The 13,123-nt window shown below is 43.6% G+C and overlaps 1 protein-coding gene across 9 annotated transcripts in view; it reads left to right on the top strand.

Annotated features, from left to right (window-relative positions):
• Nucleotides 1-13,123, top strand: part of iglon5 (IgLON family member 5) — a 91,980-nt gene that overhangs the window by 70,541 nt on the left and 8,316 nt on the right. For all 9 annotated transcript variants that reach the window (XM_049730671.2, XM_049730670.2, XM_049730669.2 and 6 more), the window contains 3 exons: nucleotides 7,584-7,662; nucleotides 10,013-10,245; nucleotides 12,502-12,621. In XM_049730671.2, the coding sequence (XP_049586628.1) occupies nucleotides 7,584-7,662; nucleotides 10,013-10,245; nucleotides 12,502-12,621 (432 nt within the window). The remainder of the gene's footprint in view (nucleotides 1-7,583; nucleotides 7,663-10,012; nucleotides 10,246-12,501; nucleotides 12,622-13,123) is intronic.

The raw sequence follows: 13,123 nt of genomic DNA, 5'->3' as shown, positions 1-13,123 counted from the left end.
AACACACTCACATACACACACACACACACACGTCTACGCAAGGCGGCTGCAATTTGGAATGCAAATGAATGCCGTGCACAGCTGTAAGCGTGCGTTTCTGTAGGCACAGCCGGCTGGCTTCCAAAACTGCACACAAACAGACGGAAATCTGCAAACATGCACAAAACGCACGCACACTCCATCAATTCCTCCACGTACACACCTTCATGCGTGTAAAAAGACTCACATGTTCAGCAAAATGATTTACACTAGCGTTTCTCACATTGTTTTCACGAGCATCATTTGTTTGATTTTTAGCGGGGTTATGCAAAAACTAGGAAACAAAGTGGGTAGAGAATGAAAAATTCTGAAGAGATGTCTCGTTCAATATTTGTACAATTGTAGATAAAAATATGGATAGAGGAATGAAATTTTAGTTATCTGAAAAGTTGCCCAAAATGGCACGTTCAGTCCAAAATGGCCGAAGGCCAGTTGAATCCTAACAATGAAAATTTTTGGACTGCAGCTATTGGGTGAATAATTTTAGAATTTATGATCCTACTAATCACCCCAACAATAAATTGAGTAATTCGAGACATATTAATTGATTGAATCGTGACTTTACGTGTGTGTGGCTTTAAATGGCCAGGCTTATTGCGCTATTCAACAAGTCCTGTTTACCTGCTAGTTCCCATTGAGTAGAACACGATTGATCTTCTCAATGTGCCTGCCCCGATTCCAATGCACGCATCTATTCTTTGAGCTTGCTGCCCGTCGTCGTCCCGTCATGTTTATCTGTTTGCAAAATTCAAAACACACAAGAGCAACCACAAAATCCTGTCTTCAGTTTGCGCATTACAGCGGTGACTAATTGCCCTACATTCACTCACAACATCTAAACACTCTTATCCTGCCGTTTGACATCCTTTTCACACACACACACACAAAAATACTTCATTGTCAGTTTGAAGCGAGTTCTGGCAGAGGGGAATTAGTAAGCGAGTGAGTGCTTGCCGTGAAGGCTTAGGACGGCAAAGCTAAATGAGATCCTTTTCAATCTTCTTTTACCCGGCACCGCATTGTCTTGCTGGCAACGTTGGCTTTGTGCGCTTTTGGGCACGCTGATGGAAATCATCGTTATTGTCCCCCCCAAAACATCTGTTTGTGCTCATTAGCGCTGCTTTTTCAGTGTGTCAAAAAAAAAAAAACGGCAGCTCGTGTTGTCCGCTTGTCCGTCACGCAAATAAAAACAGACACTCAGTTGACTTGTTGTAACATTATTTTCTGTCTTATCTTGTCACGATTGGATAATAATTACCTCTTTGTATTTCCCATTCAGGAAACTCAAATGTAAGCCAGAGTTATTGGTACAGTTAAAAACAGCCCAAATTCAGTCAAAAATCTAAATAAAAAATTCTTGCACAATTTGTTTGTTCTTGGGATTTTGTCTATGGGGTGAACCAGCTTGTGTTACACGCTTGCTTAATTTCACACTTGATGCACAGCAGGCACTCCAGAGACATGTCTACTATTTGTATAAAAGCAATTAAAAGTCAATTTTCTGTCATATTTAGTTTAAAAGCATAATGACGGAATATTTAACCAAAAAAAGCGACTTTGCGGGCTATATCATATGTTTGCAGAGATGTCCGTTTTTTTCCCACTGACAAATGGCTCATATCAGCCATCGTGGGTGGCAGTCGATAAAAAAAAAAATAATGTTATGAATGTGCTTCATAAAAGCAAGCTGCGAGTATTCCCGCATGCTGTGCGTATTTGTAGCATTTTCTGTCAAATAAAAAAAAAAAAGAAAAAAAAATGCACGCTGACAGGTCTGACTTAATGTCATGACATTTGCCACGTATTTCTAATGGGAAAAAAAATATATATTCGTGTAATAAAAAGCAGGAATCCCAGAGGGTTGTGAATTCCTAGCATCTTCTGACAAATTGTCACACGGGTGAGGTGAAATTTCAAGATGACGTACACAGAGCTGGACTGGCCATCTGGCCTACAAGGCAGATGCCCAGTGGGCTGGTATTTCTTGGGGCCAATGCTGTGCAATTTAATTTCATACCTTCCAATCAAAGGTCACAGCTGCAGACCTCACCCCAAAGGTCCTGGGACTACTCCAAATTTGACCAGGAGCAAAATTTAGTCAGTAGTTTTATCCCAAAAGTTGCAAGTACCAAGGTGAAGCTTCATGACTTCATAACTCTGACCTGATCTGTTTTTGTATGTCTGCTGCCTTTAGCACAATTTTGTCACCAGACAATGTGAATAGTTTGCCTCTTGGGTCGCATCTGTACTTGTGAAGCTTATCGTTCCTTTGCTGGGCCCTGCAAATCTGTCAAATGACTGGCACACCGGTGCATTTAAGGGCGTCCGCAGAGCCTTGTGTGCAAAACCAAGTAATAGTTTAACTATTGTATTGATTTCAGGAGCGCTAAGGTGTTTAGCGGCGGAGCGTAAGAGAAGTCTAAAACGCTATTTTCGTTTCGACGCCAGTGATCTACCGTTGCCCGTTCAGGTTGCACAAGTGCTGCATTGAGAACTTGGAGTCTCCCTCCCCGCACTCTGCGGCGCTCTATTGATTGCTGTGTGAAGAGGGATTAGTGGCTGGGAGGGAGGGGGAGGGGTAGCGAGGAAAGGATGGATGAAGGGAGCAATGGACGCCAGGGGAAATGATGGCTCAAGGGAGGGAGGCGAGGGAGACGGCGACTGATGGAGTGAGCGAGGAAAAGGTAGAGCGGACGAATGGATGAAGAATGATGAAAGGGAGTGAAAGTTGCCATGCGGAATGGATCGGCAGAAGGGCGGATGGGTGGAGAGAGGTAGAGAGGGTAGCCAAGAATAAAGGTAAGGATGGAATGAGTAAAGAAAGGAGTAGGAGAAACAGCAGTAAGGATGCAGCAAGAAGGAAAGACCGATGGAAATCTTCCTAAAAAATTGGGGCCGGACCGATTCATCGGCAGGCTGATTCGATCAGATGATATCAAAAGTGCTCATTTTGTAGCAGGACATTAAATTATGTAGGCCACCGTTTTTCATGGAAAATACATCCCCGACAGAAATATTGTATTTTTCGGTTGTACTACATTGCAATGTCGATTGGAATTTAATTCATCGTCCACCCGACCTTGGTAAATCAAGAGTGCGATTAAAACATAGCAAAGGGTGAAGCACCTCGATTGCGTCTGCAGCAAATTCCGATTCGGCTGCACCTTTGTCGGGAGTAGTCGAGAGCCCCCAGAGGGAGAGTCTGACCGCTTAGGTGCACGTCTGAGATGGAAGTGGATGGGCTGTCACGTTGCTTTGAATGTCGAGGCCTCACGGATGACACAAACAAGGCGCATTTGTGTGCATCCACCTCTCTCCTGGGAAGAACAAACATTTGTGGTCCGGAAGGGGAGGAAGTCAACCTCAGCAGATAGAATCCAAACAACTCCTTCACTCTCTGACAAGTGTCAGATTTCCCTTCAGGCGGAATGGTGGCCAACAAATGCGACGGAGAGTACATTTTGTCCGCTCGCTCGCTCGCTCGCTCGACGATACTTTTATTTTTCTGACAATTTTATGTTTTGACTCTCCACCATTAATATTTAATGACATCACTGCTTCATTTTGAAAATAAGAACACCTTTGCTATCTTCCAGATTTCACCAGCAAATATATACGGCGTGGATTAGCGAGTGGACGCAGCAGCGTCTGGCAAGAGTTAATGGGATGACACGAGCAAGAGACGGGATATCGGTGCCGGTTAATGTTTAATCCTGCACCTCTCCAACACCTCGCCTCCTGGCCGCGGCTTCTTGCGTCTGATAATCCTCGTGCCTCCTCCTTGTATCATCGGGGTGCCTGTGTAAATATTTAATTGGCTGCAGCACGCCGCTCTTAATTATGCGGGCGCATGGGCGCGCTGCTCGTTGCTGTGTTGACGGCAAAATCAACACTGATTTGATGTAGTTTTTGTAGCCGACACTTGCGATCATATGACAAAATACAGATCAAAGAAAATCTGGAGCTATGTTAAATTGTGTCATTCATCCTAGATATTGAATAAGACTCCAATCCAGATTCAATTCTGCCATGATACGATTGGTGATTTTTTAATTTTATTTTTTCCAAAGTCAGGCTAGTTTCAGGACCACATGTTGACACACACCAAATTCAATCCAGATACAAATCCATATTAACGAATTCTAAATATGTGACCACTGCATTGTGAGCCCTGCGGGATCCCATTTTCTGCATTCAGATCGTGCGTGGGTGTCACAAGGGTAAAACATTTTCTGTCCGTTCATTTCCTGCTGTTGTGAGTGATGCAGGAAGTTAACCGCCAAATCTTTGCTGATAACTGTCAAGATCTGGAATACGACTCAGATTTGGTGCACTTCTTCTCCATCCTCTTTCATGTCCTGCCATCCTCCTTCATTTGCTGCAACTTTAATTTTCCGGACACGCCTGTAAAAGCAATTTCAGCCTGCATTAAAATGCATGATTGTCATGTTTTTTTATTTTATTATTACGGCCTTCTCTGTTTCCCCATCTGAAATCCGATCGTGCATTCAGAGGAAGTCATCCTCTTCTTTATTGTGTGTGAGTGAGTGTGATTGTCAAGGGCAATGCAAAATAGATGAGCAGCACAAAGGAAGACGCCGGGGCTAAAGTCGCACAGCTCAATAGAGCACCGCTCACAAGTGTCTGCCGCTAGCGAGTGCAATTACAAACACAGCGCATGTAAAAGTCAAGAGAATACAAATCACGTAATAGACGCCCGCTTCCGCGACGCTTGCACGACGCGCACACACCGACACGCAAAACGTCCCCGTTGTAGGCTATTACCTGAAAGTCTGCGTATAAACCTGCACTATCACCCAAAAAAGGTTATCCTCTAATGTGTTGCACCAAATGCACGTGTAATCCCTCAATGTCCTTTAAATGTTATCCTCACTAAGAATGACCTAGCGGGCAGACAAATGGAGGCGGGTGGTCACGAAGAAACAGGAGAGCAGGTCATAGCAAGGACAAGAGAGAATAGCAACCGGGGCAGGCTATTTTTTTAATGTGCTACCAAATGGGCCATTAGATTAATTTTCTTGCAAAGGGTACATTTTGATCCAACTCTTAAGCAAACTTTGTTGGTTGAAATGATAAAGCCTGGCGAGTTTTCGGACAAGCCGCTCCCATCAAAACAATGGCATTAAGTGGCGTCAAAAAAAATAGAATAGTGACAGAAAGTCTATGCCAATACTTCTTTTTCAGCAAGACCTAAATGGATTTTGAGTGGCAAAACTTAATGGTAGCATTCTGCCTCTGTATTGCACCTCCTGTCTTCCCTAAATATATGAAACAAAGTGTTGTTGATGCTGCCACTGTGAAGGAGACTCATCCCTGCTGCTTTGGCTCACCGATCCGAGCGTGACGAGCATGCAACACATTGTGTGTGAGTGTTTTTGGGTTTGTGTGTATGTGTGTGTTGACCTGGTTGTTGTGTTGTGGGAGCACCGTGCAGGTTTTGGCATGCTGGGTGCCAATCGAGCTGTGAAAATAGCAATTGAGTAGGGAAATGGGGAATAGCACCTCGCCGCTATGTAACCTCGCTGTGCGTGTGTCACTCATTCGATCCAAATGTGCGTGTGTGTGTGCGCGTGCACGGCGACAGGAGGGGAAAAGCCCCGTTCCTTTCCCGTCTTGGTATGTAGGCTATCTGAAAGCGTGTCACAGCCGTATCCGAGCCCCCAGCTCTTGAAGCGAATAGAATTAACCCAAATAAAGCGGGCTGTGTAGCACATGAAAAGGACCCACGACTCTCGGAGCCCGGCGGGCGGGGATGGAGCGTAACCGTTTGGCACCCCCAAACAAAGTAAATCATAAATAAAGCAAAGTTTGTCACACTTTCGGAAATCCTTTTTGAACCAGTATGGATTGCTGGTGTAATTTTTAGGGTGGACAATAGTCCTAGTTTATTCTGGAATAGTTTTATGAAAATGGATTGAAATTGTTGCAGTAAGCATGCCAGGCCAGTAGTTGGCAGTGTGGTTTAGGCTATTTTTTTTTTAGCTTCCACTGAATTTTTTCACTGTCAAGGAGGATTTTTTTTTTTTTTTAAAGTAAAATACCATGTCACTGTGTTTCAATAAAACAGCTTTTTACCCTAAAACGCTAACATTGAATATGACTGAAGTGGAATGATCTAGTGTTTCAATGTTTCCATCAGTCGAAAAACTTCAAACTTTTAGGTGAAAACTCAAATATAATGAAATAGAAACATTACATTCTTATGGTGTTTCCGACAAATTTTTGGAAGACTAAAACACTAAAGTGTAAGTTCTTGACACTTTGAGAACTCAGCGTTGGCATAGCAGGCCCTAAAAAGGCTATCAAGGAAACAAGCTAACTAGGTCAATAGCATTCAGCGTTAGCGTTTGAATGAACACTCTTGAATAAAATGGCGGGCTAGCAGACCTGTGCATTTGTGAATTCTTCCCGGCACCTCCACGCACAGCATCATTTGTCTTGATGAAATGATAAATGCGTCGGTACTTGACTTCAATTCCCGTCCGCTTAGCGGGGCGACCACGCCAAGAAAGAAAACGCGTCGCTCCGCAATGGACCGCAAATGTTCGACGGCTCCGAAACGCGCCAGCTTTCTCCTTCTTTTATGAAGATGAATTGATGAAAACTCCAACCGGCTGGTATATTGAGGTCAGCGTTTGCTAGCTAGTTGAGCACATTGCCTTGGTTGGCGCTGTCAGGCTTGGAGAAAAAAAACCTGGAGTGGCAGACAGGCATGAAAAGCAGATCTTTGTTTATCTTTATTTGCACTTCTGCCAAGTTAGGGAAAAATTACTTTTTTTTTTTTGCTCCAACCGAATGTCCAGCACAAATCACATTTCCTCTTTAACAAATGGCTCTCGGGATGTTTCAGTGCTTCTTCTTGTCCAATTGTGTGTGTGTGTGTGTGTGTGTGTTTGTGTGTGTTCCTTCTGTTACCGTCGCTTCATTTCACGGTCCGGCACCCCTGCATGAATCCTTTTCCTTGGGCTCATTATCAGTGATGTTCAACGAACATCCTGGCAGAATGCAGAGAGGTCGCGTGGAAGCAAAAATGATTATTCCGGCGGGCACAAGGAGGGTCAACGGCGACATGGTGCCTTTTTATTTTTTTTTACAAATTTTGTTTAGCGTATTCATTATCTTGACATGCATAAATGAGAAGGCAGAATGGGAGCAGAGAGCCTAATTTAAGGAAGCGCTGACGGAACTGTTGATTTTGGGAGTTCATTTACTTGAGTTGACAGTTTTGGTTCACAGTGGACACTCGTCAAACTTAGGCCCGGGGGTCAAATCTGGCCCTTTTATATGACCTGCGAGAGCAAATCTTGTTCATCAATTTTCACAATACTTGCTAAAATCTACCAAAATTGAAAATTTGACTTTGCCACCTACCGGCACAGCACGTACAGCGCAGCTTTTTCAGACCACCTCGATGCCAGCAGCCTTTTTCTTACGCTCGCTCATCGGTCGCACGAACATCTGCCCGCCCGTCTGTTGCTGTCGTTTAATTCTCACGGGACTCTCCCCTCGTCTGTTCTCGGCAGGCTCCAGTGTGCACGGAGCAGAATTTGGGCACCTGCCGGACAACATTACGGTTCTAGAAGGCGAGAACGTCACTTTGAGGTGAGTCGTGATCCTCTGCACCTGCGCCTGCTAATTACATTTGAAAAACCTGTTTGTCTTTCTTTACGCGCACACACACACACACACACACACACACACACACACACACCTGTCACACCAAATGCAACCGGATCACTGTCTCTGGTTCAGATCTTTAAACAATAATCATGTCACAAGAATCCCCAAAAGGACAGTGGCAACAGTAAGTATTATCCCGAAGCCCCTCAGAATCAATATTGGCTTGAACGCAAATCTTTATCCGCCCTCGTTCGTGGTAGCCTGAAGATGCTCTTAATCTATCGAATTTCCTGGAATCCTGCTCACCTTGAGGTCTTTTTTTTTTTTTTTTTTTTTTTTTTAAACAATCGATGTCACCTGTTTTTTTTTCTGTTTACAACCTTGCAGTTTCTTTCTGGAGACACATTAAAAATATTTGTGTGTCTGCTTTTGTTACACAGTCAGGTTGAGGTTGAAGGAAGTTGAACATCTCTCGCTATTTGGGTCAGCAACGTTTGCTTACCTCCGCATGCCATTGGAGGGCAGACGGTTAGGAAAGTATTCTTAGACGCAAATGACTCCCAGTGTAGCATTTCTCATCAGGTCTTTATGACTTCACGAGCGGCAATAAAACGGCCTATTTTGTAATCAAAAGTGTGCACGTACTCGCCGGACAGCCCGCGGCTGACAACAAAATACAAAAGCACTTTATAAATAAACTTCCACTTGAATGTAAATCACTTTTTTTTTTTCTTCTTCTTTTTTGCCCATGTGGCTTGAGTCGTTTTTTTTTTTTTTTTTTTTTTGTTCTGCTCCAGACGATGCCGTTTGATGCGGGCCATTAAGACGAAGCCACATTTGATGTTATTACGCTTCTGATTTCCTCCGGGCTCCGAGTGCTGCGGCAGCAGAAGAAGCAGCAGCAGCAGCAGACGTGATTAAGTTTAAAATTAGATTAATACGTCATTTGTACACAGATTTTGTCATTTTTATAATGGAATTACTTGCACCAAACCTTGTCTGTGCATCTGCGCGACAAATGTCAGCTTAGACACTATTTATGTTGAAGGAAGTTGGGGTTTTTTTTGTTTTTTTTGGTGGGGTGTGGTATGGGATTGGGATTTATTTAATTTTTTTCATGTTGCTGGTCCATTACTACGGAGTGTAAGTGTGGAACTGTAAGTTCCAAAGTACTTAAAAATAGTTTTGAATGTACTTGCCAATGCATTCCAAGGTATTTATAGACTAAATGTTTTTTTTAAAAGCACCTATATTATAAATACTTTTTTAAAAGCACCTTTATTATACGAATATTATACCACTACATTTATACATTTAGTGAGCAGTTTTCTGTATAGTGTGTATGTATTATACTGCTCCTGGTGGCCAAGGACAGTCAACTTGGGGGCTGGACAATTATGGAATCCAGTCATAGGACTTTATGAAGGGCCAGATTCAGCCCATGGGCCGCCAGTTGATGATCACTGACAGAACGTTACTCATCAGTGTTGCATGAGGACGTTTGTGAATAGGCGAGTGGAGGCGGCACAACGAGAATCATGTACTATTCAAGGATCATCTTTATTTTTTTATTTTTTTTTATATAAATAATGTGCTATTCAAGGATCTTTTTTTTTTCTTTTCTAAGTCAACCCGAACACTTTGCGTTGTGTGTTGTGAAAGCACTCGAGGGGGGATGCAGTCAACGTGTGTCAGTATCGTCGTCGGTTGGAACGCACAGCCGCCGACGCAAAGCGGAGAACAACTCAAGGCCGACAGGAAGCATAGTGAATTCTTGTGTTTCTTTAACGAGAAGTCGACGTAGGAGAGAAAAAAGGCTTGACAAGATTGAACAAACAAAGAGCGAGACACAGGTGGGAAGAAGGCAGGCAAGGGCAGATGAGAAACTACGCACACGAGGGAGCTGGCATGGCTGACAAGGCAAGGCGATCAAAAAACAGCCAGGAAAAAGAAAAAAACATTCGAGAAACATGAGAATATAGCAATGTAACGTAACAAAAAACCCTGAAAGTTGTGCAGCAAGCTGAAAATTGCGACTGGAAGAGCGCAGACTTGAAAGAAACATCGGTTCATATATGATCTACTTTCTTTTAAACTTCATTTTGGATTTGTTTTATATTGATTTCTTTTTTTTTTACCATCCAATAATCATCTTTAAGATAGCGGAATGTGGCACTGCCACCTACTGTTGTGGATATGCAATTACAATCATACTAATAATGCTAATAGTGGTAATAATTATAACAATAATAATATTATGCCCACCTACACCATTTGGAAATCACTGTCCCTATTGGTCTGCTTCAGATTTTCCCACCCTTTGTCCCGGCAGATGTCAGATCAATGAGGAGGTGACGCACAAGGCCTGGCTTAACCGTTCCAACATTCTGTTCACGGGCACCGACAAGTGGTCGCTGGACAAGCGTGTCACGCTGGTTAATAGCAACAACAGCGACTTCTCAGTCCACATCGACAAGGTGCAAGTAAGCGACGAGGGGCCCTACACGTGCACCTTCCAGGCAAACAACAAACCGCGCACCGCCCATGTCTACCTCATCGTGCAAGGTCAGAATGATGGATTTTTTTACTTGATGGGTCACAATTTTCAGTTTTTCTGGGATTTTGGTTAGATATTACTAGAACAAACTCACAATGATGAACGTGCATAGTTGTGATAGTCACAACAAAGAACACATCTCGAGTTTCACTTAAACAGAAGTGCTAGCAATGCTAAGATAGCATTAGCACTGATAACAATCCGATGTTAGCCACAACTGCAACGTTGCTAGCATGACTTATTTGTTACTCTGCCACTAGTTTGAAGTCCTAGCAAATTGGACTACCGTATTTTCCGGACTATAAGGCGCACCTAAAAACCTAAAATTTTCTCAAAAGCCGACAGTGCGCCTTATAGTCCAGTACGCCTTATATGTGGACCAAATTTCTAAATTTAAACTGGCCCAAAGCATTGTGTCATGAAATCAATCATAAGCGGCCCGTTGAAGACTATGAATCATGAATCAAAAAGACTATGGATCATTATTTTGTGATTCTAAAGTAATCTGTTGCGTCTGAAGTTGAAATAAAAAAGAGAAAATGGAGAATGATTTGATTTGGATTAAAAATCTAACCTGATGCACTAATTGTGCGTTTTATAGTTCGGTGCGCCTTATATAAGGACAAAGTTTGAAAATGGGCCATTCATTGAACGTGCGCCTTGTCGTCCGGTGCACCTTATAGTCCGGAAAATACGGTATTTTTCTATTGTAGCTATTCTACCATAGTTTCAGATTCTCACCCTCAAGGTGAAAATTATTCCGATCTCCCGCTCCCAGTTCTAGATCAAGGTCATCGTCGCTCTGATTTCTGCTCCCAACCGTCACATCTGCTAAATGACTTAATGACGCGTTCCATTTGTTGGCCGCGATTGACGCCTGACACCGCGGAAGCAATCAGCAGGTTTTTATGGGTGACTCAATGTGCCTTTTCCTGTTAAATCACGGCTAAATGCACGATCAACAACCAACAAACCCTCGTGGCAATTTTGCATGCGAGCAAAGTCATACGTATGAATGAATCGGCGCTTCATTACGACTCGCGCTAAGCGGCAAAGGTAAATATAAGCCAAAAGCGCAGGTGGTGGTTGACAAAGTGGATGAGCATTTTCTCACTTCCCTGCCGCAGAATCTGTCGACTTGTTTGTCTTGATTTGGGAAGTCAGACAGATTAGACGCGAGCTGACAGGCGCGCGGCGGCTTGACGGCATCTGCTCGGAAAAGCGCCGCAGAAGGCGCAGTGATTGCTGATTAGCGGCGAGAAAGGAAAGCGAGCTGACATTTGAACTCGGCTCCTCCAAGCATCGACTGTATATCCTTTAAAGACCGAGCCAAACATTTTGTAACTGAAGCCACGCATTCTGCTCTGTATCATATTCATAATTAATTATGACCCTTGAGTAAACACTTCTTATTGACAGCTCATTACACGTTACTCTCGTTCTGAAAAATGTTTAGACCCCTCCTGGTTTCCAGATAACGCTGAAAACCAATTGGGTTCTTCTTTCTCACTAAGTCTGAACTGAGAATTCATATCGACACGAGTGGGGAAAAAAAACATTTACTGAATTGACTCACTCTCCGCTAAGCTGAGCGAAGCTAACTAAAAAGTCACCGTGCATCTGTTCTCCTTTGAAATCAACAGAATTCTTATACTAACAGCTTAAAAGAAAATCATAATCACCCTAAAAGAACAGGATGTGTTTGTGGCTGACAGGTGGCAGAGAGCTGCTGGCTGAAGCGCTTTTAGCCAACTGCAGCCAAGCAAGCAAACAATCTTGTCTGGAGGGTCCAAATGTTGCATGGACCAACATACGCGCACGACATCCATACATTTATATTTATGTGTTTGTATTGCTGAGTGATGCAACTGTAGCGCGTGTTTATTGTGCCGCCGCCGTCGGCAAGCGAAACGAGAGCAATGGCTGGAGCCAAGCTCATTAAAAACAATGATAATGGCCCGTTTAAATTCAAGGGCCGTCTCGTTATCAATTTAAGTATGAGCTGAAGTGCTGAACGCTCTGCGGCAGTTAATCGGGTTTGTTGTTGCCCGGTCACTGGATCAAGAAGAAATTGACACTCTTGATCAAGTCTTCGTAGAAAAACGTTAGCATGCGGCGCTAGTTTGTCCTATTGACACCAAATCCGGACGCTTCCTACAAACCGGTTTTCGATTCTCATTCTAGTTTGTACTTGAAATCGTAACTGCGTACGGTGATGGTGGTTTTTGTTTTGTCTCGTAAAATATGCATTTATATTTTCACAGTGCCGGCCAGAATCGTCAACATCTCCACAGACGTGTCTGTGAACGAGGGCGAGAACGTCAACCTCTTCTGTCTGGCCGTGGGTCGGCCCGAGCCAACCGTCACCTGGAAGGACCAGAAATGTGCGTACCTTTTTATTCTTTTCCTCGTCTCTTTCTTTCTTTTTTTCTTTTTTCTTTTTTACGGCAGTTCCGGCACTAAGCCTCAATCAGCATTCGGCTCTTCATCCGGTGTCATCATCTTTAAAAGGCAGCTGCTATGTCTGGCCTCTTGCATCTTTAAAATGGGCTGTGTTGTATTTTGCCCGCGTCCTGGTATTTTGTCTCAAATAACCGCTCATTAGCCGTGATTATCCCCGTCGCGCCTCCCGTAATCATCGGCATCTGTCTTCATTGGGGGTCCCACGTCAAGCGGCGTGGTGCTGCCAAATGACGCTAACCGCCACTTTTGGAGCTTCATAGGAGGCTATTTATAGCCCCCCCCCCCACCCACCAGCCCCCACCTCCATGATTCTGGGTGGTCAGTACGTGCAGTCTGATTAAATTTGATCAGGACTGAATGTAATGCCTCTTTGGTCTGTCATCATTAATGTTGGTCGCTGAGTTAGCATCACAGAACCTCTTT

The sequence above is a fragment of the Syngnathus scovelli genome, chromosome 9 (assembly GCF_024217435.2).
Source record: "Syngnathus scovelli strain Florida chromosome 9, RoL_Ssco_1.2, whole genome shotgun sequence".
Taxonomy (NCBI): Eukaryota; Metazoa; Chordata; class Actinopteri; order Syngnathiformes; family Syngnathidae; genus Syngnathus; species Syngnathus scovelli.
This window is presented reverse-complemented; position numbering and strand designations above follow the sequence as displayed.